This window comes from Salmo salar, chromosome ssa09, assembly GCF_905237065.1.
Source record: "Salmo salar chromosome ssa09, Ssal_v3.1, whole genome shotgun sequence".
Classification (NCBI taxonomy): domain Eukaryota; kingdom Metazoa; phylum Chordata; class Actinopteri; order Salmoniformes; family Salmonidae; genus Salmo; species Salmo salar.
Genome location: NC_059450.1, coordinates 39,696,510 through 39,721,732, shown reverse-complemented (window position 1 = coordinate 39,721,732; position 25,223 = coordinate 39,696,510). Strand labels below are relative to the sequence as shown.

The 25,223-nt window shown below is 45.7% G+C and overlaps 1 protein-coding gene across 3 annotated transcripts in view; it reads left to right on the top strand.

Annotated features, from left to right (window-relative positions):
• The first annotated feature begins 1,772 nt into the window (after positions 1–1,772).
• LOC106611317 (metabotropic glutamate receptor 1) overlaps positions 1,773–25,223 on the top strand; it is a 46,904-nt gene continuing 23,453 nt past the window's right edge. For 2 of the 3 annotated variants that reach the window (XM_014211372.2, XM_045723669.1), the window contains exons 1-3: positions 1,773–2,323; positions 3,169–4,019; positions 14,695–14,944. In XM_014211372.2, coding sequence (XP_014066847.1) covers positions 3,290–4,019; positions 14,695–14,944 — 980 coding nt within the window. In that variant the 5' untranslated portion in view covers positions 1,773–2,323; positions 3,169–3,289. The remainder of the gene's footprint in view (positions 2,324–3,168; positions 4,020–14,694; positions 14,945–25,223) is intronic. The other variant, XM_045723668.1, reaches the window with a different exon arrangement.

Sequence of the window (25,223 nt, the reverse complement as noted above, 5' to 3'; positions counted from 1 at the left end):
ACATTTTAGAAATACATGTCTTAAAAAACTAAAAGAAAGGGTGATGTGATGGATTGTAACTATTTTATTATAGGGAGCAAGGATATTCATGACCTCATAAAATATGATTGGGCAAGTGAGTCCGCATGCACCCAGTGAAGGCAGTGAAGGCAGTCTCCGGGGTTATGTTGCTAGCTATGTTTTGTTTCATTAAAATTATATTCGCCTCCGAATTCTTCATATAAAGCATAACACTAGAATGATGAGGAAAGAATTGCCCACATAAAAGTTTGCACAATTTTTTTTTAGAGGGAACTGACTTATGCAGAACAAATTGTTAACAATGCAGTTACGAAAGGGAAGGTAATCATGACGTGCAGGGATTCTTTTTGTAAACATTGAAAGTCCATGCCAGAGGATCATAAAACCTTGTGGTTTGGCCACTTCGATATCCTGTCGTTCTTCATCCTTCTTGTAAAGCAGTGATGGAATAAGAATCCAATTGCCATACTTAAGTAAAAGTAAAGATACCTTAATAGAAAATTATTCAAGTAAACGTGAAAGTCACCCATTAAAATCCTACTTGAGTAAAAGTCTAGAAGTATTTGGTTTTAAATATATACTTCAGTATCAAAAGTAAATGTAATTGGTGAAATATACTTAAGTATCAAAAGGAAAAGTATAAATCATTTCAAATTCCTTATATTAAGCAAACCAGACGGCACCATTTTCTTGTTTTTTTTTATGTATGCATAGCCAGAGGCACATTCCAACCCTCAGACATCATTAACAAACTAAGCATGTGTTTAGTGAGTCCACCAGATCAGAGGCAGTAGGGATGACCAGGAATGTTCTCTTGATCAGTGTGTGAATTTGACAATTTTCCTGTCCTGCTAAGGATTCAAAATGTAACAAGTACTTTTGGGTGTCAGGGAAAATGTATGGAGTAGAAAGTACATAATTTTCTATAGGAATGTAATGAAGTAAAAATAAAAGTTGTCAAAAATATAAATAGTAAAGTAAAGTACAGATACTCCCAAAAAAACTACTTAAGTAGTACTTTCAAGTATTTTTACTTAAGTACTCCACCACTGGTTGTGAGTAGCTAATTGTCTTCACATATTGACAACTGGTTACTGAATGATTATTGAGCTACTACATGTCAACAATGGTTCTGTAATGTAGAAATCCCATACTGCAACATTTTGTTACATGATGAGCTTGCAACAATGTAAGAGAAACCTACACCAGTATCTGTGGTTGTTAGTGTTACAGTTGCCTTCTTCAAGATACATTATGATTGTTGTCTGGCTAGGATGGCACAGACATCTTGCTAACAAACTTTGAACATTTACTTTTTATTTCTCACCAAGAGTTGGCTCTGTTCCTGCAGACAAAATAATAGACTGGTCCGGATGTTCAAAACCAGTCAAGAATGGACTTTACAGTCTTCTTGTACAGACTGCTCCTTTGCCGCTGCTGTGCACCATGTTTTCATGCAGGCCGGAAATGAGGTGGCGTCATAACCCTAGAATTAGGAATTAGAATACTATTTCATTTATTACGTAATTTAATAGGATCTCTATGGTCACAACAACATTGAACCGGAACCGTCAGGCCACAGCCACTAGGTCGCAGCATTGCTCTCCATTCCTCTGTAGAGAGTCAAAAAGGTGGCTCTTGCTCGCTTGCTTGTCCCTTTCAACTTGTTGCAGTCACATTGCACAAAAAATGCATTAAGATAATTCAGTCAAATGCAACAAATATGTAGGCTAGTGTCGATATGTTGCATATTTGCAGGTATCACTGGTTTAGCCTACTTGGTTACAAGGCTATAGCTACAGATGCCTATAGACTCATTTCATACTTACAATACTTATCTTCTTATTGTAGGCCTGATTCTTCTTATTGTAGGTATGATTATACCTTTTGTTATGAAAAATAAATCAAGCAAACTTGTACATGCAATTAACTATTTTACTGAGCCTACATTACTCCCAGCATATACATTTTAAATGATGGGCGTGTCATTGCAATGTACTGGACGATACTCCGGATAGAGACAATTAACTCCACTCCATACGTTTCTATCTCTCTCTTCGTACTGTCTTTTATCCGGGCCATACAATGCATTCTATGTGACCCGGTTTTAAAGATGCATGCAGTGATCAAGAGGAATCGAAGGGGGCACCCATGCTTCCTTTCAGAAAGATAGAGAGCTAGAGGTTGGGGGAAAAATGAGAAATACTGTATTTGCGCTGCAGAGGCTTATTACACTTGGTCTCCAAACTGAGAGGTTCAGGAGACGAGGAGATACGCAATGTTCCCGAGGCAGCAGGTGCAGGTATGTACACTCTAACGTTACGATATCTAAGGTATTTTAGGCTATAGCGAACGCAAAAGGTACAATATAACATGAATGGGGGAGATTGCCCCTCATGTGAATAGCAATGATGGTAAGCATTGCTTTAGTTATTTGATTACTAGCCTACGGCATTTCATTTACAAATGTCCTGGAAAAAAAGTGAAACACTGTAAAATACCCTATTTTACCTAAACCGTTTGTAGGTGATTATCAATTGGAATATCAATTAGATGTTGACAATCTCGATATATAAATAATAAAATGGTAAATTATATGAGATCTGATTAATTGATCATTTCAGTGGAACATTTACGCAGCATTTTAAGCAGCAATTTATGTAGCTAAACACAATCTCATCGTGGGTGGGCAAATTATTGTGAGCCCAACCGTCAAGTCAGAACCAAGCGCTGTCCAAGGTTACTGAAACCAGCCGCGCAACCCAACCATCGCACAAATCAACTTTTAATCAGCCTCTTGTAGGCGGTTTTTACTGTAGGCTATAGATTATGAGAGGCATTCAACGTCGTTTCTGACTGTACGCAGCTCTGGATAAGAGCGTCTGCTAAATGACTGAAATATATCAAATGGTTATACATTACTGTAGACTATTAGCACTTGAATTATTCAAGATTGAATGTCAGATTGGCTTCTGCAGCAGCCTATAACTATATTTGCCTTTGCTTAATTGCGGAGTTGTGTAGCCTATTAAAAGAGTTGCCAAAGATAGATTGGCAACACATAGCTGTTTATCATCACTTGTTGAAAAACTTGTTGCAAAACTTGTATCACTTGTATCAAACTTAAATGAATATGTCTCTCACCAGCAGGAAAGACATCAGTGAAAGACGGATGGTAAGGAGATGATGGATCTTCAGTTAAACTTGGATCCTCAGCTCTCCCCAATGGCCAAGCGGACATGATTATATCCCCAAGACTGTTGACACCATGTGGAATATGATTTACCTGAATGCTATTAGGTTTTTGTATTTCCTTATTCTACTGTATGATGCGTTTGTCTCCCCCAGTAACATATTTGAGAGGTCGGTGGTTTCTAAAGCTGCTGGGTCCCGCTCGGTGGCCAGAATGGACGGGGACATTATAATCGGTGCACTGTTCTCGGTCCACCACCAACCATCAACAGAGCAGGTAGCGGAGAGGAAATGCGGTGAGGTTCGGGAACAATACGGAATCCAACGAGTAGAAGCGATGTTCCACACCTTGGACAGAATCAACTCAGACCCAAACCTTTTACCCAACATCACTCTGGGGTGCGAGATCAGGGACTCCTGCTGGCACTCCTCAGTGGCTCTTGAGCAGAGTATTGAGTTCATTAGAGACTCTCTCATCTCGATTAGGGATGACGACAACAAAGATGGTACATCCAGACAGTGGTGCATTGATGGGACGCCTGCAAGTCAGCCGCCCACTACCAAGAAACCCATAGCAGGTGTCATTGGACCTGGGTCCAGCTCAGTGGCTATCCAGGTCCAAAACCTCCTGCAGCTGTTTAACATCCCTCAGATAGCGTATTCTGCGACCAGCATAGATCTGAGTGACAAAACGCTCTTCAAGTATTTCCTTAGGGTTGTGCCTTCTGACACTCTCCAAGCCAGAGCCATCTTGGACATTGTGAAACGCTATAACTGGACCTATGTGTCAGCAGTCCATACAGAGGGTAAGACACTTCACTTTCCATGTTAAGTTTCTAGTCCAAGAAGTAATTGGCCTGCATGTTGCCTACTGACCATCAATGCCTATTCAAACACAATTTTGATAAAGTTGTGTTGGGGATTGAACTGTGAATATTCACATTCTAGATATGCATAGTTCTATCCAATTGATTATGATCATTCATAACACAGGAGGATGCTGAGGGGAGAACGGCTCATAATAATCGCGGAGCAAATGGAATGGTATCAAACACATGGAAACCATGTGTTTGATGTATTTGATACCATTCCACTGATTCCGCTCCAGTCATTACCATGATCCCGTCCTCTACAATTAAGGTGCCACCAACCTTCTGTTATTCATATTTCATAATCACAATGGATTTAGGTCAAAAAAGGAGAGGGGTTCAACATCATCCACCAAAGTTAATAGCCTGTGCTTGTTCATTCAGGCCTTCCTCAGCCCTCTGGCCTACAATTCTCGAGGAATCCTTGACAGGTACAAAGAGAAGAGAGAAGCCACTTTCTCATGGTCAAATTTTGTGGTTGCTACAAATTTGAGTGGTCAACAATCCTAGCCCTTCAAGGTTCCTCAACCCTGGCCTAGCCAGCAGCGTTTGAGGGGCTTAATTGGGTGTGGAGAGAAGTCTCAGATCAGTAAAGGTAGCGAAATGTTTGGATTCAGCTGTAGGTTCAGGAGGAGGGTATAGCCGGTGTGTAGTTTGAGTTTGGCACATGATTATGACAGGCTTGGATCTATGAGGTTCTGTACTGTCAGTCAGTGTCAATGGTCAGTCAAATCAGTCCATGTCCATGAACTCAACTATTTATTAGCATTTTTACACAAGCTATATCAAATATCAAAGCTATATCAACCCACTATCAGATGGGTATACAGATGGACACATTGGTTTTCTTTATGTTCCATTTGAATTGATCCAGCAATGCTGAAAGCAACAGATTAATATTATTTTCCATAATTGAAGCAGTTCAAATAGCAATCATGACTACAAAAAAATTAAATAAACAATACTACGTTAGAAGCTTAAACATGATGGCATCCCATGCAATTATTTGTGTTGATGTACACAAAGATATCATCTTGTTTTGTTGGTTTATCAATTTCTATTTAGAAATTCATGTGTGCTATTCACTACCGCAACCCACTGCTCACAATTCACTATCACAACGCAATACTCAATATTCACTACCGCAACCTTCTACTCACTATTCACCACCACAACCTACTACTCACTATTCACTACCGCAACCTACTACTCACTATTCCCTACCACAACCTACTACTCACTATTCACCACCACAACCTACTACTCACTATTCACTACCGCAACCTACTACTCACTATTCACTACCACAACCTACTACTCACTATTCACTACCACAACCTACTACTCACTATTCACCACCACAACCTACTACTCACTATTCACTACCGCAACCTACTACTCACTATTCCCTACCACAACCTACTACTCACTATTCACAACAATATCCACTGCTCACTATTCACAACAACAACCCACTACTCACTATTCACTATTTGCTACCACAACCCACTACTCACTGCTCACTACTCACTGTTTGCTACCACAACCCACTACTCACTATTCACCACAACAACCCACTGCTCACTATTCACTACCGCAACCTACTACTCACTATTCACTACCACAAACCGCTATTCACTATTCACAACAATATCCACTGCTCCCTATTCACAACAACAATCCACTACTCACTATTCACTATTTGCTACCACAACCCACTACTCACTGCTCACTACTCACTGTTTGCTACCACAACCCACTACTCACTATTCACCACAACAATCCACTGCTCACTATTCACTACTACAACACACTACTCACTATTCACTACCACAACACACTACTCACTATTCACTACCACAACCCACTACTCACTATTCACCACCACAACCCACTACTCATTATTCACTACCACAACACACTACTCACTATTCACTACCACAACACACTACTCACTATTCACTACCACAACCCACTACTCACTATTCACTACAACAACCTACTATTCGCTACTCACTACCCAGTACTCAATATTCACTAACCCAACCCACTGCTCACTATTCACTACCACAATCCACTGCTCACTATTCAATACCACAACCCGCTATTCACTATTCACTATCCACTACTCACTATTCACTACCCACTATTCACTTTTCACTACCAACTACTCACTATTCATTACCCCAACCCACTGCTCACTATTCACTACAACAACCCACTGCTCACTATTGCTACCACAACCCACTACTCACTGCTCACTACTCACTGTTTGCTACCACAACCCACTACTCACTATTCACCACAACAACCCACTGCTCACTATTCACTACCACAACACACTACTCACTATTCACTACCACAACACACTACTCACTATTCACTACCACAACCCACTACTCACTATTCACTACAACAACCCACTGCTCACTATTCACTACCACAAACTACTACTCACTATTCACTAGCAAAACCCACTACTCACTATTCACTACAAACTATTCACTATTCATTACCTACTACTCACTATTCACTACCGCAACCCACCCACTGCTCACTAATCACTACCACAACCTACTACTCACTATTCACTAACACAACCCACTATTCATTATTCACTACCACAACCCACTGCTCACTATTCACACCCACAACCCACTACTCACTATTCACTGCCACAACCCACTACTCACTATTTACTACCACATCCCACTGCTCACTATTCACTACCACAACCCACTGCTCACTACTCACTATCACAACCCACTACTCATTATTCACTACCACAACCCATTTCTCACTTTTCACAACTATAACCCACTGCTCACTATTCACTACCACAACCCACTACTCACTATTCACTACCCAGTACTCAATATTCACTACCCCAACCCACTGCTCACTATTCACTACCACAATCCACTGCTCACTATTCAATACAACAACCCACTACTCACTATTCACTATCCACTACTCACTATTCACTACCCACTATTCACTTTTCACTACCAACTACTCACTATTCATTACCACAACCCACTGCTCACTATTCACTACCACAACCCACTGCTCACTATTCACTACCACAACCTACCACTCACTTTTCACTACCACAACCCACTACTCACTATTCACTACCACAACCCATTACTCACTATTCACTACCCATTGCTCACTGTTCACAACCACAACCCACTACTCACTACTCGCTATTCACTACCACAACCTACTACTCACTATTCACTACCACAACCCACTACTCACTATTCACTACCACAATCCATTACTCACTATTCACTACCCATTGCTCACTGTTCACAACCACAATCCTCTACTCACTACTCACTATTCACTACTACAACCCACTACTCACTATTCACTACCACAACCCACTAATCACTATGAATGACAACAACCCACTACTCACTATTCACTACCTCAACCCACTACGCACTATTCACAACCACAATCCACTGCTCACTATTCACTATTTTCTACCACAACACACTACTCACTATTCACTACCTCAACCCACTACTCACTATTCACAACCACAACCCACTACTCACTATTCACTACCAACTATTCACGATTCACGACCTACTACTCACTATTCACTACAGCAACCCGCCCACTGCTCACTATTCACTACCACAACCTACAACTCACTACATTTACATTTTACATTTACGTAATTTAGCAGACGCTCTTATACAGAGCGACTTACAAATTGGTGCATTCACCTATGATATCCAGCGGAACAACCACTTTACAATAGTACATCTATATCTTTTTTGGGGGGGGGAGGGTGGGGGGGAGGGTTAGAAGGATTACTCAATCCTATCCCAGGTATTCCTTAAAGAGGTGGGGTTTCAGGTGTCTCCGGAAGGTGGTGATTGACTCCGCTGTCCTGGCGTCGTGAGGGAGCTTGTTCCACCATTGGGGTGCCAGAGCAGCGAACAGTTTTGACTGGGCTGAGCGGGAACTGTGCTTCCGCAGAGGTAGGGGGGCCAGCAGGCCAGAGGTGGATGAACGCAGTGCCCTTCTTTGGGTGTAGGGACTGATCACTACCGCAAGCACTATTCACTATTCACTCTCACAACCCACTGCTCACTATTCACACCCACAACCCACTACTCACTATTCACTACCTCAACCCACTATGCACTATTCACAACCTACTACTCATTATTCATTACCACAACACACTTCTCACTATTCACAACCACAACCCACTGCTCACTATTCACTACCACAACCCACTACTCGCTATTCACTATTCACTACCACAACCCACTACTCACTACTCACTACTCACTACCTCAACCCACTATGCACTATTCACAACCCACTGCTCCCTATTCACTACCGCAACCCCTACTCATTATTCATTACCACAACCCACTGCTCACTATTCACAACCACAACCCACTACTCACTATTCCCTATTTTTTTTTTATTCATTTTTTTATTTCACCTTTATTTAACCAGGTAGGCTAGTTGCGAACAAGTTCTCATTTGCAACTGCGACCTGACCAAGATAAAGCTTAGCAATTCGACACATACAACAGCACAGAGTTACACATGGAATAAACAAAACATACAGTCAATAATACAGTAGAACAAAATAAAACAAAAAGTCTATATACAGTGAGTGCAAATGAGGTAAGTTAAGGCAATAAATAGGCCATGGTGGCGAAGTAATTACAATATAGCAATTAAACACTGGAATGGTAGATGTGCAGAAGATGAATGTGCAAGTAGAGATACTGGGGTGCAAAGGAGCAAGATAAATAAATAAATACAGTATGGGGATGAGGTAGGAAGATAGATGGGCTGTTTACAGATGGGCTATGTACAGGTGCAGTGATCTGTGAGCTGCTCTGACAGCTGGTGCTTAAAGCTAGTGAGGGAGATATGAGTCTCCAGCTTCAGAGATTTTTGCAGTTCGTTCCAGTCATTGGCAGCAGAGAACTGGAAGGAAAGGCGGCCAAAGAGGAATTGGCTTTGGGGTGACCAGTGAGATATACCTGCTGGAGCGCATGCTACGACTGGGTGCTGCTATGGTGACCAGTGAGCTGAGATAAGGCGGGGCTTTACCTGGCAGAGACTTGTAGATAACCTGTAGCCAGTGGGTTTGGCGACGAGTATGAAGCGAGGGCCAACCAACGAGAGCGTACAGGTCGCAATGGTGGGTAGTGTATGGGGCTTTGGTGACAAAACGGATTGCACTGTGATAGACTGCATCCAGTTTGTTGAGTAGTGTGTTGGAGGCTGTTTTATAGATGACATCACCGAAGTCGAGGATCGGTAGGATGGTCAGTTTTACAAGGGTGCGTTTGGCAGCATGAGTGAAGGATGCTTTGTTGCGATATAGGAAGCCGACTCTAGATTTAATTTTGGATTGGAGATGCTTAATGTGAGTCTGGAAGGAGAGTTTACAGTCTAACCAGACACCCAGGTATTTGTAGTTGTCCACATATTCTAAGTCAGAGCCGTCCAGAGTAGTGATGCTGAACGGGCGAGCAGGTGCGGGCAGTGATCGATTGAATAGCATGCATTTAGTTTTACCTGCGTTTAAGAGCAGTTGGAGGCCACGGAAGGAGAGTTGTATGGCATTGAAGCTCGTCTGGAGGTTAGTTAACACAGTATCCAAAGAGGGGCCAGAAATATACAGAATGGTGTCGTCTGCCTAGAGGTGGATCAGAGAATCACCAGCAGCAAGAGCAACATCATTGATGTATACAGAGAAGAGAGTCGGCCCGAGAATTGAACCCTGTGGCACACCCATAGAGACTGCCAGAGGTCCGGACAACAGACCCTCCGATTTGACACACTGAACTCTATCAGAGAAGTAGTTGGTAAACCAGGCGAGGCAATCATTTGAGAAACCAAGGCTGTCGAGTCTGCCAATAAGAATGTGGTGATTGACAGAGTCGAAAGCCTTGGCCAGGTCGATGAATACGGCTGCACAGTAATGTCTCTTATCGATGGTGGTTATGATGTCGTTTAGGACCTTGAGCGTGGCTGAGGTGCACCCATGACCAGCTCTGAAACCAGATTGCTACCACAACCCACTACTCACTATTCACTATTTGCTACCACAACCCACTACTCACTACCACAACCTACTACTCATTATTCACTACCACAACACACTACTCACTATTCACAACCACAACCCACTACTCACTATTCACTATTCAATACCACAACCCACTACTCACTACTCACTACTCACTATTCACTACAACAACCTACTACTCACTATTCACTACCCACTACTCACTATTCACTCACTATTCACTACCACAACCCACTATTCACTATTCACTATTTGCTACCACAACCAACTACTCACTACTCACTACTCACTATTCACAACCACAACCCGCTGCTCACTGTTCACAACCCACTACTCACTATTCACTATTTGCTACCACAACCTACTACCCACTACTCACTATTCACTATTTGCTACCACAACCCACTACTCACTATTCACTATTTGCTACCACAACCTACTACTCACTACTCACTATTCACTGTCCACAACCACAACCCACTATTCACTATTCACTATTCACTACCACAACCCACTACTCACTACCACAACCCACTACTCACTATTCACTACCTCAACCCACAATGCACTATTCACAACCCACTACTCCCTATTCACTACCGCAACCCCTACTCACTATTCACAACCACAATCCACTGCTCACTATTCCCTATTTGCTACCACAACCCACTACTCACTACTCACTATTCACTACCCCCACACACTACTCACTATTCACTACTACAACCCACTACTCACTATTCACTACCACAACCCACTGCTCACTACTCAATACCACAACTTGCTACTCATTATTCCCTACCACAACACACTTCTCACTATTCACAACCACAACCCACTGCACACTATTTACTACCACAATCCACTACTCACTATTCACTACCCACTACTCACTATTCACTACCACAACCCACTACTCACTACTCACTATTCACTATTCATTACCACAACCCACTACTCACTGTTCACTATAACAACCTACTACTCACTATTCACAACCACAACCCACTACACACTATTCGCTACCACAACCCACTACTCACTACTCACTATTCACTACCACCAAACACTACTCACTATTCACCACCACCACCCACTACTCACTATTCACTACCACAACCCACTGCTCACTACTCACTACCACAACCCACTACTCACTATTCACTACCACAACCCATTACTCACTATTCACAACCACAGCCCGCTGCTCACTATTCACTACCACAACCCACTACTCACTATCCACTACCCACTACTCACTATACAACCCACTACTCACTATTCACTACCACAACCTTCTACTCACTATTCACTACCAGAACCCACTACTCACTATTCACTATTTACTATTCACTACCACAACCCACTGCTCACTACTCACTATTCGCTATTCACTACCACAACCCACCACTCACTGTTCACTATCACAACCTACTATTCACAATTCACTACCACAAACCAGATCTCACTATTCACTGTTCGCTACCACAACCCGCTACTCACTATTCACTATTCACAACCACAACCTGCTGCTCACTACTCACTATTCACTACCACAACCCACTGCTCACTATTCACTACCACAAGAACCCACTACTCACTATTCACAATTCACTATTCACTACCACAGCCCACTGCTCGCTATTCACTATTCACTATTTGCTACCACAACCCACTACTCACTACTCGCTATTCACTACCACAACCCACTACTCACTATTCACTACCTCAACCCACTATGCACTATTCACAACCCACTACTCCCTATTCACTACCGCAACCCCTACTCACTATTCACTACCACAACCCACTGCTCACTATTCACAACCACAATCCACTACTCACTATTCCCTACTTGCTACCACAACCCACTACTCACTACTCACTATTCACTACCCCCACACACTACTCACTATTCACTACCACAACCCACTGCTCACTACTCACTACCACAACTTACTACTCATTTTTCACTACCACAACACACTTCTCACTATTCACTACCCACTATTCACTATTCACTACCACAACCCACTACTCACTACTCACTATTCACTATTCATTACCACAACCCACTACTCACTGTTCACTATCACAACCTACTACTCACTATTCACAACCACAACCCACTACTCACTATTCACTATTCGCTACCACAACCCACTACTCACTATTCACTATTCACTACCACCAAACACTACTCACTATTCACTACCACCACCCGCTACTCACTATTCACTTCCACAACCCACTGCTCACTACTCACTACCTCAACCCACTATGCACTATTCACAACCCACTACTCCCTATTCACTACCACAACCCCTACTCACTATTCACTACCACAACCCACTGCTCACTATTCACAACCACAATCCACTGCTCACTATTCCCTACTCACTACCACAAGCCACTACTCACTATTCACTACCCACTACTCACTATACAACCCACTACTCACTATTCACTACCACAACCTTCTACTCACTATTCACTACCAGAACCCGCTACTCACTATTCACTATTCACTATTCACTACCACAACCCACTACTCACTATTCACAACCACAGCCCACTGCTCACTATTCACTATTCACTACCACAACCCGCTACTCACTATTCACTACCCACTACTCACTATACAACCCACTACTCACTATTCACTACCACAACCTTCTACTCACTATTCACTACCAGAACCCGCTACTCACTATTCACTATTCACTATTCACTACCACAACCCACTGCTCACTATTCACTATTCACTACCACAACCCACCACTCACTGTTCACTATCACAACCTACTACTCACTATTCACTACCACACACCGCTGCTCGCTATTCACTATTCACTACTACGACCCACTACTCACTATTCACTGTTCGCTACCACAACCCGCTACTCACTATTCACTATTCACAACCACAACCCGCTGCTCACTACTCACTATTCCCTACCACAACCCACTGCTCACTATTCACTACCACAACCCACTACTCACTATTCTCCACCCACTAGTCACTGTTCACTATTCACTTCCACAACCCACTGCTCACTATTCACTAGTCACTATTCACTACCCACTACTCTCTATTCACTCTCACAACCCACTACTCACTACTCACTAACTATTTTGATAGTTAGTGAGTAGATATCTGCATCTTACTACATCTTACTGGGGGGGTGGTAGCAGGTAATCTACTGCATATGAGACCTGGAGTCCAAGAATCCTGGAGACCAAGACAATCCTCGGCTTCAGTAGCTACAGTTCTGTTCTGCAGTACAGTGCTACCACAGATAGAACAATGAGACAGATATTTCACCAGACGTATAAATGTGAAGCATCCGGTTGGCGTTTCCACTCACTTCCAAATATGGTGATGAGAGGAAGCCCAGTGTCCGGCAGTGGGAGAAGATGGAGCGAGATGGATTTTGTCCGATGTTCTGCTAATTTACTCATCGATGAAACATTTGATCTCCATACAGTTTTCTGTTTCCAAAACTAGAATATGTAACACACTGAGTGGACTGCGTTTTGTAGACTTTACCCTCTGCCAAAGTTTCAAAAAGTTAAAGGGTGAATTGAGTTTTTGCACACGCTGCACTTCACAGAGTAGTCGTTCCCTAATGGAAATATGCAAATAAATGCTAAGATGCACCAATAGGATCTCACTAGCTCGTGCTTGGCTCTACCCAGCTCCTTGCTTGTTCTTCCAACTGGGATTAATTTGCTCCCATTGGAAACAACAGGCTCTGGTCTATCTTGGGTTAGTTATACAAATCTTTGCTGGGCTGTAGATTATTATACAGTAATTAAGATTCCAGTTCCAGGTGATGAGATGTCTGAATGACATCAGGGTCATAGCTGCCTGCCTGATATGCATATGAACGTTCCCCATAGTCACAGTGTGCATCCTATTGCAGAATATTCCCTACACAGTGCAATACTTTTGAACAGAGCCCTATAGGCCCTGGTCAAAAGTAGTGCACTACCCCTATGGGCCCTAGTCAAAAGTAGTGCACTACCTCTATGTGTGCCATCCTGTAAAAAGTAGTGCACTATAAAGGGAATAGGGTGCCATTTGGGAAGCAGTACCAGACCTCTGATCTGTCTGCAGTGAGGGAGAGTTGGTGATGAACTGATTAAAACTCAATTACATTTCTGTTCTGGTGCACCTTCGTTATTTACCAGACCGATGAGCAGAATGATTAGTATTTTTTATTATTATTATTAAATACAGTGAGATACAGTGACATGGCACTTCCGTCTCTGAAATAGAGTGATAACAAGCAGACTGAAAGGTTAAAATGCAGCCAGCCACTAGATATAGGTTGCAGTGCTGTTGTGTTTGGCTTGTTGGCAAAAATTACAGGTAAAGTTATAATACAAAGTGTCTTAAACTTCTTCGGAATGTAGAATTTTGAGTAAACCTTTTAAATAATATTGTATTTTAAAATGTGCTAAACTTTAAAAACCAGGATATAATGTTGTTGTTTTCTTTGTTAATGCTGTTTATTTCCCCAGGTAACTACGGAGAGAGTGGTATGGAAGCCTTTAAGGATCTGGCCTCTCAGGAAGGGCTGTGTATCGCCCATTCAGACAAGATCTACAGCAACGCCGGGGAGAAGCACTTTGACAGGCTCCTGAGGAAGCTGAGAGAACGTCTGCCCAAGGCCCGGGTGGTCGTCTGCTTCTGCGAGGGCATGACGGTCCGTGGGCTGCTCATGGCTATGAGACGACTTGGAGTGGCAGGGGAGTTCCTTCTCATCGGCAGGTAAACTGTTGGTCCCCACAGAACTTTGATCATTGTACATAATCGTTATCAGTCTCAGGAATGGGTTAAATGGAGTCATATCAACCTGGGGCCTTATGTATCAAGCGTCTCAATTTTGCCTTTTAGATCACAATGAATAAGATTATACGGACAGGGGGACACTTGATACATTAGGCCCCAGATCAGATCAGATCAGATCAATCTGAACAGAATTACATACAGTGCATTCGGAAAGTATTCAGACTCCTTGACTTTTTTACAGCCTTATTCTAAAATCGATTAAACAGTTTTTTTCCCTCATCAATATACACATAATACCCCATAATGACAAAGCAAAAAAAGGATTTTAGAAATGTTTGCATATTTATTACAAATAAAAAATGGAAATATCACAAAGTGCTTTACTCAGTACTTTGTTGAAGCATATTTGGCAGCGATCACAGCCTCGAGTCTTCTTGGGTATGACGCTACAAGCTTGGCACACCTGTATTTGGGGAGTTTCTTCCATTCTTCTCTGCAGATCCTCTCAGGCTCTTTGAGGTTGGATGGGGAGCGTCACTGCACAGATATTTTCAGGTCTCTCCAAAGATGTTCCATCGGATTCAAGTCCGGGCTCTGGCTGGACCACTCAAGGACATTAAGAGACTTCGCAGTGTGCTTAGGGTTGTTGTCCTGTTGGACTGTGAACCTTCGTCCCAGTCTGAGGTCCTGAGCGCTCTGGAGGAGGTTTTCATCAAGGATCTCTCTGTACTTTGCGCCGTTGATCTTTCCCTCGATCGTGACTAGTCTTCCAGTCCCTGCCACTGAAAACATCCCCGCAGCATGATGCTGCCATCACCATGCTTCACCATAGGAATAGTGCCAGGTTTCCTCCAGATGTGACACTTGGCATTCAGGCCAAAGAGTTCAACCTTTGTTTCATCAGACCAGAGAATCTTGTTTCTTAAGGTCTGAGAGTCATTTAGGTGTTTTTTGGCAAACTGCAAGCGGGCTCTCATGTGCCTTTTACTGAGGAGTGGCTTCTGTCTGGCCCCTCTACCATAAAGGCCTGATTGTGGTGTGCTGGAGAGATGTTTGTCCTTCTGGAAGGTTCTTCCATCTACACAGAGGAACTCTGGAGCTCTGTCAGAATGACCATCAGGTTCTTGGTCACCTCCCTGAACAAGGTCCTTCTCCCCTGATTGCTCAGTTTGGCTGGGCGTCCAGCTCTAGGAAGATTCTTGGTGGTTCCAAACTTCTTCCATTTAAGAATGACAGAGGCCACTGTGTTCTTGGGGACCTTCAATGCTGCAAAACATTTTTAGGACTCTTCCCCAGATCTGTGCCTCGACACAATCCTGTCTCAGAGCTCTACAGACAATTCCTTCGACCTCATGGCTTGGTTTTTGCTCTGACATGTGCTGTCAACTGTGGGTATGTGCCTTTCCAAATCATGTACAATCAATTAGATTTACCACAGGTGGACTCCAATCAAGTTGTAGAAACATCTGAATGAGGATCAATGGAAACAGGATGCACCTGAGCTCAATTTCGAGTCTAATAGCAAAGGGTCTGAATACTTTTTTTATTTATTTAATCCATTTCATAGAAGGCTGTAACGTAACAAAATGTGGAAAAAGTCAAGGGGTCGGAATACTTTCCGAATGCACTTTATTTGCTGTTCTTACCTTACTCCATTTTGTGGAGTGATTGACCTCATTTTCATCATATGGAAACACAAAAGTATTGCCATGACTCTTGAGGATTGTTCAAAATAATATGTTGCTGTTTGTACCTTTGATATTTCATACAAAGGCCCCCATGGTTTACTCAGAGTTTATACTGGAACACAATAATTATTATTATTATTCTAGCAGTAGTGGAGTTCCTTCTGAAAGAAGCAGGAAGCTTTGATTCACACTCACACCCCTGAATAATGCATGGTTAGACAGTGAGTTAGTGAGTTATCTCTCTCTCTCTCTCCCTCTCTCTCTCTCTCTCTCTCTCTCTCTCTCTCTCTCTCTCTCTCTCTCTCTCTCTCTCTCTCCTGTCAGGTCACAGGCAAACTGGGGAGGCTTGGGTAATATGGGACAGCTCCCTCTCCCCCTGTCAGATCACAGAGACTGGGGTAATGTGGGATAGCATCTCCAGCACAGAGCCCAGTGGTTAGGACTACTGAGCATCAAAGCACATATCAGCTAGAAGACATTCCCTCACTGTAGTTAGACTGTAGCTATCCATTGAGGATGGAGCTAGCTAGCTAACAGCTCAAACTACCCTGAATTAGCCTGGTCTCAGATGTTCTTACAGGTAGTAATTTCCTTTCACAAGATAGCAATACAGTTGGACCATTCAGGCTAACCCTGGAAAACGGTTTGGACAGTTCCTCATCAAAAAACAGAAATAAATTGTTTTTACAAACAAAATAAGTTGTATAAATCAGATATATGGTGACAGTGAGGATATAAAAATCTCTGTAGTTGAGTTATGGAGCTTGTGACGTCTCCGTGGAGGATGAATAGGACATGGAATTGGTGTGGCTGTTTCTTTCTGGGTCAAGGAGACTTGCGACTGAAAAAAGATTGTTTTGCAGAGCAGTGCAGTGAGTGAACGCAAAGGTTGGTGGTGACCATCCATCCATCCTGGGCTGTGTGGAAGATTGGGTCCATCTAGATCAGTGGTATTCTGGGGACCTCATTTGTTTTCCCAAGAATAACTCACAACCCCAGTGGCGGATTTAGGCATAGGTGACATGGACAGCTGCCCAGGGTGGCATCTTGCCAGGGACGGCATGGCGCCCGCACAAAAAACAATAATATTCTGAATGGTGACATTTGCGCGATCGGTTTTCTATCGCTCATTTGCACGTCACGTCAGTGATATCATGTCACCGTGTGGGACTGTGGGTCAATTAACCTTGTCGGAGTTGGCGCCCTGATTCTAGTTTGTGAGCTAGGCAGGCTACTTCCTGGGAAGGTCTCCCACTCAGAAGTATGAGATGGGGAGGGGGCGGGGGTAGGTTGACTGGAAGCCCGAGGTAGGGGGAGTGGGGGAATCTATCAAATAACGCACCTCTAACTTTGTACAGTACTAATGCAATTAGTTGTGCAATTTAGTTTGTGTGTTTCTTGTTTGAAGTGCAATTGTGTAATAATCAGGTTCTCTTCTTTATAAGTGTGTTATTCTAATTGTGTATTTGTGTGATATAGGCTTTGTGCAATTTAGTTTTATTTTAGTGTTTTTTGTTAGCAATAGGGTAATAGTGTAATTGTCACGGTTGTCGTAGGAATGAGCGGACCAAAGTGCAGCGTGTGTGTCGTTCCACATTTTATTTATACTGTGAAACTATGCAATACATAAATAAACTGAATGACAAAAAACAACAAACCGTGATGCAGAGGTGAAACATACACTACTCAAAATGAATCTCCCACAAACCCAGGTGGAAAAACCCCCTACTTATAAGTATGATCTCCAATTAGAGACAACGAGGACCAGCTGCCTCTAATTGGAGATAATCCCAAACAAAACCAACATAGAAATACCAAAACTAGAACATGAACATAGAAATACAAACATAGAAAACACCCCCTGTCACGCCCTGACCTACTCTACCATAGAAAATAACATCTTACTATGGTGTAGGGGGGAATAGTAGGGGGGAATTTTTATTTTGGTGTTGTTTGGGGTTATTTTTGTTAAGGTGCTTCCGGGGTTAGCACCTTTAAGGGGGGGGGATACTGTCACGTCCTGGACAGTATAGGGGTTAATTGGTATTGTAGTTTGGTCAGGACGTGGCAGAGGGTATTTGTTTTATGTGGTTCGGGGTGGTGTTTTGGAAAAAGGGTGTTTGATTTAGTATTTCCGGGTTTTTGGGTTATGATCTTTGTTTACGTATTTCTATGTTTATCTAGTTAGTTGTATGTCTATGTTTGGTTAATTGGGGTGGACTTCCAATTGAAGGCAGCTGTGTGGTGTTGCCTTTGATTGGAAGTCCTATATTAGTTGGGTGTGTTTGTTTGTTTAATTGTGGGAGATTGTTCTGTGTTTAGCCTTGTGCCTTGCCAGACTGTTGGTATATCGTTCGTTCACTTGTTTTTGTTATTTTTGTACGTTCATTTTGGGAAGTTAATAAATGTTCAAAATGAACAAACACAGTCCTGCTGCATTTTGGTCCTCCTTCACCGACGATAACCGTGACAGAATCTCCCACCAAACCAGGACCAAGCAGCAGAGGAAGGAGCAGTGGGATTTTGAGTTGGACAATGGTGAGAGATGGACTTGGGAGGAGATCTTGAAGGGAGAAGGCTCCTACACTTGGGAGGAGATCCAAGCAGGAAAAGATCGCCTTCCATGGGGACAGGTGGTAAGAGAGAGAGAGGAAAGGCGAAAGGCTGGTATGGACCGGGAACGTTTCCGAGGAACACGACTGGCGTTGAAGCACGAGAGGCACCCCCAAGAATTATTTTTGGGGGGGCACACGGGTAGTTTGGCTAGGCATAGGAAGAGCCGGAAGCCAGCTACCCGTGGTTATATGGAGGAGCGTATGAGGTGGAGAGCGCCATGTTTCGCTGAGGAGCGCACTATCTGACCCATACGCATGCACAGTCCGGTGCGCGTTATTCCAGCCCCTCGCAGGTGCCGTGCTAGAGCGGGCATTCAGCCTGGTAGGAGGATGCCTGCGCAGCGCATTTGGTCGCCGGTACGCCTCCGAGGACCAGGCTACCCGACTCCCGCTCTACGCACGGCTACCATCAGGCCCCTGCACAGCCCAGTCCACCCTGTACAAGCACCCCGCTCGTACAGGGCTACTAGTTCCATCCAGCCAGGACGGGTTGTGCAGGAGGTAAGATCAAGACCGACTGTGCGCCTCCATAGCCCTAGGTTTCCAGCTCCTGTCTCTCGTGCGGACCCGGAAGTGCGTCAACCCAGTCCGACTTGTCCTGTTCCCGCTCCCCGCACTAGCCTGGAGGTGCGTGTTCTCAATCTGGTACGCACAGTACCAGCACCACGCACCAGGCTTCAAGTGCGTAAACCCAGCCTCGCCAGTCAACAGTCACCAGAGCTGCCCGCCAGTCAACAGTCACCAGAGCTGCCCGCCAGTCAACAGTCACCAGAGCTGCCCGCCAGTCAACAGTCGCCAGAGCTGCCCGCCAGTCAACAGTCGCCAGAGCTGCCCGCCAGTCAACAGTCGCCAGAGCTGCGCGCCAGTCAACAGTCGTCAGAGCTGCCCGCCAGTCAACAGTCGCCGGAGTGGCCAGACTGCCCTGAACTGCCGGAGTGGCCAGACTGCCCTGAACTGCCGGAGTGGCCAGACTGCCCTGAACTGCCGGAGTGGCCAGACTGCCCTGAACTGCCGGAGTGGCCAGACTGCCCTGAACTGCCGGAGTGGCCAGACTGCCCTGAACTGCCCCGAGCTGCCAGACTGCCCAGACTGCCCCGAGCTGCCAGACTGCCCAGACTGCCCCGAGCTGCCAGACTGCCCAGACTGCCCCGAGCTGCCAGACTGCCCAGACTGTCCCGAGCTGCCAGACTGCCCAGACTGTCCCGAGCTGCCAGACTGCCCAGACAGCCTGGAACGGCCAGAACCGGAGCCACCTCCAGAGATAGGTGGGTTGGGGAGGGGGGGTGTAGCACAGTGCCGTCGTTGACGGCAGCCACCCTCCCTTCCCTCCTTTAGTAGGGGGGAATTTTTATTTTGGTGTTGTTTGGGGTTATTTTTGTTAAGGTGCTTCCGGGGTTAGCACCTTTAAGGGGGGGGTACTGTCACGTCCTGGACAGTATAGGGGTTAATTGGTATTGTAGTTTGGTCAGGACGTGGCAGAGGGTATTTGTTTTATGTGGTTCGGGGTGGTGTTTTGGAAAAAGGGTGTTTGATTTAGTATTTCCGGGTTTTTGGGTTATGATCTTTGTTTACGTATTTCTATGTTTATCTAGTTAGTTGTATGTCTATGTTTGGTTAATTGGGGTGGACTTCCAATTGAAGGCAGCTGTGTGGTGTTGCCTTTGATTGGAAGTCCTATATTAGTTGGGTGTGTTTGTTTGTTTAATTGTGGGAGATTGTTCCGTGTTTAGCCTTGTGCCTTGCCAGACTGTCGGTATATCGTTCGTTCACTTGTTTTTGTTATTTTTGTACGTTCATTTTGGGAAGTTAATAAATGTTCAAAATGAACAAACACAGTCCTGCTGCATTTTGGTCCTCCTTCACCGACGATAACCGTGACAGACAGTAATAATTCCATTCTCTTTTTTATTTGTATTTATATACTACAATTTGTTTTTGTCTTATTTTTGTATATATTTTTATATTTATATAGTTTTAAATGTTATAATTATTTATTTGTGTTGTTCCATATGTCTGAATAAAAATTACAGTTAGTACAGAATGGTGGGTTTTTTGTTGTTGGGGGGGCGCTGAAGGGACAGTTCGCCCAGGGAGCTATACAGTGCCTTGCGAAAGTATTCACCCCCTTGGCATTTTTCCTATTTTGCTGCCTTACAACCTGGAATTTAAATAGATTTTTGGGGGGTTTGTATCATTTAATTTACACAACATGCCTAATAGTTTGAAGATGCAAAATATTTTTGGGTGAAACAAACAAGAAATAAGACAAAAAACTGAAAACATTAGCGTGCATAGCTATTCACCCCCCCCAAAGTCAATACTTTGTAGAGCCACCTTTTGCATAAATTACAGCTGCAAGTCTCTTGGGCTATGTCTCTATAAGCTTGGCACATCTAGCCACTGGGATTTTTGCCCATTCTTCAAGGCAAAACTGCTCCAAATCCTTCAAGTTGGATGGGTTCGTGCTGGGGTACAGCAATATTGTCACGCCCTGACCAGGTGAACTCGGGTATTTTGGGTCAGGGTGTGTCATGTTGGGTATTTTTCCTTGGTTTGTTGTCTATGTTAGCGTTATAGCCTTGTGTTAGATCTATGTGGGTTATTTCTATGTTGGGTTCTGTCGATTCCCAATCAGAGACAGCTGTCGCTAGTTGTCTCTGATTGGGATCACATTTAAGTTCCTCTTTCCCCCACGCTGTTTGTGGGGTGTTGTCTCTTTGATTTTGAGCAGCTAACGTATCGGCATTTTCTTGATTTTGTGTACGTGTTTATTTCAGTGTAAAAGAATAAACATGTGTTCGCTCCCAGCTGCGTTTTGGTCCGCTTCCTCGTCACCCGACGACGATCGTTACAGAACACCCCACCGAACCAGGACCAAGCAGCGGGAGGAAAAGGAGCGCGAGAGATGGGCTCGCGAGGGTAAGGAGTTCTGGACCTGGGAGGAGATCATGTCGGGGAAAGGACCCTGGCGAAAGGATTCCCAGGTCGAGGAGGTAATGCCAGCCGGTGGACGGAGTCGCAGGCGGCGGTCGAGGAGGCCCGGAAGACACCCCCAAGAAAAAATGTTGGGGGGGCTAATGGGGTGGTCCGGAAGGGCAGAGGAAGAGCCCAGACCACTGCTCTCGTGGGGGATGACGGCGGAGGAGGAGACGGAGATGAGGCGGTTGATTGAGGACCTGCTGAGGGAAGATCTGGAGGAGGAGCCATGGTATGCGGAGTTGCGCGCTGTGTCGCCAGTGCGCCCGCACAGCCCGGTGCGTCTGGTGGACATGCCCAGCACATGCCGTGCTAGGATGGGCATCCAGCCAGGACGAGTGGCTAAACCGGCTCCACGCTTCAGTTCACCAGTGCGTGTTCACAGTCCTGTCTGGCCCGTTCCTGTTCCCCGCACCAAGCCCACGGTGCGTGTCCACAGTCCTGCCCGGCCTGTTCCTGCTCCCCGCACCAAGCCATGGGAAGCGGAGTTGCGCGCTGTGTCGCTAGTGCGCCCGCACAGCCCGGTGCGTCCGGTGGACATGCCCAGCACATGCCGTGCTAGGATGGGCATCCAGCCAGGACGAGTGGCTAAACCGGCTCCACGCTTCAGTTCACCAGTGCGTGTTCACAGTCCTGTCTGGCCCGTCCCTGCTCCCCGCACCAAGTCAGTGGTGCGTGTCCCCAGTCCAGCCCGGCCCGTCCCTGCTCCCCGCACCAAGCCCACGGTGCGTGTCCACAGTCCTGTCCGGCCCGTCCCGGCTCCCCGCACCAAGCCCACGGTGCGTGTCCCCAGTTCGGCCCGGCCCGTCCCTGCTCCCCGCACCAAGCCCACGGTGCGTGTCCACAGTCCTGTCCGGCCCGTCCCGGCTCCCCGCACCAAGCCCACGGTGCGTGTCCCCAGTCCGGCCCAGCCCGTCCCTGCTCCCCGCACCAAGTCAGCGGTGCGTGTCCCCAGTCCGGCCCGGCCCGTTCCTGCTCCCCGCACCAAGTCAGTGGTGCGTGTCCCCAGTCCGGCCCGGCCCGTTCCTGCTCCCCGCACCAAGCCAGTGGTGCGTGTTCCCAGTCCGGCCCGGCCCATCCCTGCTCCCCGCACCAAGTCAGCGGTGCGTGTCCCCAGTCCGGCCCGGCCCGTTCCTGCTCCCCGCACCAAGCCAGTGGTGCGTGTCCCCAGTCCGGCCCGGCCCGTTCCTGCTCCCCGCACCAAGCCAGTGGTGCGTGTTCCCAGTCCGGCCCGGCCCGTCCCTGCTCCCCGCACCAGGTCAGTGGTGCGTGTCCCCAGTCCTGTCCGGCCCATCCCTGTTCCCCGCACCAAGCCCACGGTGCGTGTCCACAGTCCTGTCCGGCCCGTTCCTGTTCCCCGCACCAAGCCCACGGTGCGTGTCCATAGTCCTGTCCGGCCCGTTCCTGTTCCCCGCACCAAGCCCACAATGCATGTCCACAGTCCGGCCCGGCCCGTTCCTGTTCCCCGCACCAAGCCCACGGTGCGTGTCCACAGTCCTGTCCGGCCCGTCCCTGCTCCCCGCACCAAGCCCACGGTGCGTGTCCACAGTCCTGTCCGGCCCGTCCCTGCTCCCCGCACCAAGTCAGTGGTGCGTGTCCCCAGTCCGGCCCGGCCCGTTCCTGCTCCCCGCACCAAGCCAGTGGTGCGTGTTCCCAGTCCGGCCCGGCCCGTTCCTGCTGCCCGCACCAAGCCAGTGGTGCTCCCAGACCGGTACGGCCCGTGTCCGGTCCACCGGTGCCCAATCCTGTTCCGGTCGACGGCTCCGCTCCAGAGCCTGAGCATGCCGCTCCACAGTGGTCCAGTCCGGGCCAGAGGGGTAGGGCTAAGGTGGAGGCGGGGGAAAGAACACGCCCGGGGCCAGAGCCTCCACCGAGGGTGAGGCGCCCACCCGGGTCCCCCCCCCCTAATAGACTTAAGTTTGGTGCGCCGGGAGTACGCACCGTTGGGGGGGGGGGGTACTGTCACACCCTGACCAGGTGAACTCGGGTATTTTGGGTCAGGGTGTGTCATGTTGGGTATTTTTCCTTGGTTTGTTGTCTATGTTAGCGTTATAGCCTTGTGTTAGATCTATGTGGGTTATTTCTATGTTGGGTTCTGTCGATTCCCAATCATTGATTGGGATCACATTTAAGTTCCTCTTTCCCCCACGCTGTTTGTGGGGTGTTGTCTCTTTGATTTTGAGCAGCTAACGTATCGGCATTTTCTTGATTTTGTGTACGTGTTTATTTCAGTGTAAAAGAATAAACATGTGTTCGCTCCCAGCTGCGTTTTGGTCCGCTTCCTCGTCACCCGACGACGATCGTTACAAATATTTAAGTCATACCACAGATTCTCAATTGGAATGAGGTCTGGGCTTTGACTAGGCCATTCCAAGACATTTAAATGTTTCCCCTTAAACCATTCGAGTGTTGCTTTAGCGGTATGCTTAGGGTCATTGTCCTGCTGGAAGGTGTACCTCCGTCCCAGTCTCAAATCTCTGGAAGACTGAAACAGGTGTCCCTCAAGAATTTCCCTGTATTTAGCGCCATCCATCATTCCTTCAATTCTGACCATTTTCCCAGTCCCTGCCGATGATGAGAGGTGTTGGGTTTGTGCCAGACATACCGTTTTTCTTGATGGCCAAAAAGCTACATTTTAGTCTCATCTGACCAGTGTCGTGTCTTTGGCATCATTAAAACTGAATACATATTTATCAAATAACTCTCTGTAATTATTATTACGCGATTAAACTGATTAATCGTGTAACAGTAATTAACTAGGAAGTCGGGGCACCAAGGAAAATATTCAGATTACAAAGTTATAATTTTCCTAATATAACTTTCAGATATCATAATATCTGATCTATTAGTCTTCGGATTAATGATGTATTCTTTACCTCGTCAGTCTCATTCCAAACGTCGTAAATTGTTGGTTATCTGCATGAACCCAGTCTTCACTATGAGTCATCCATACATCAATTGTCTTAAAATCATTTATTT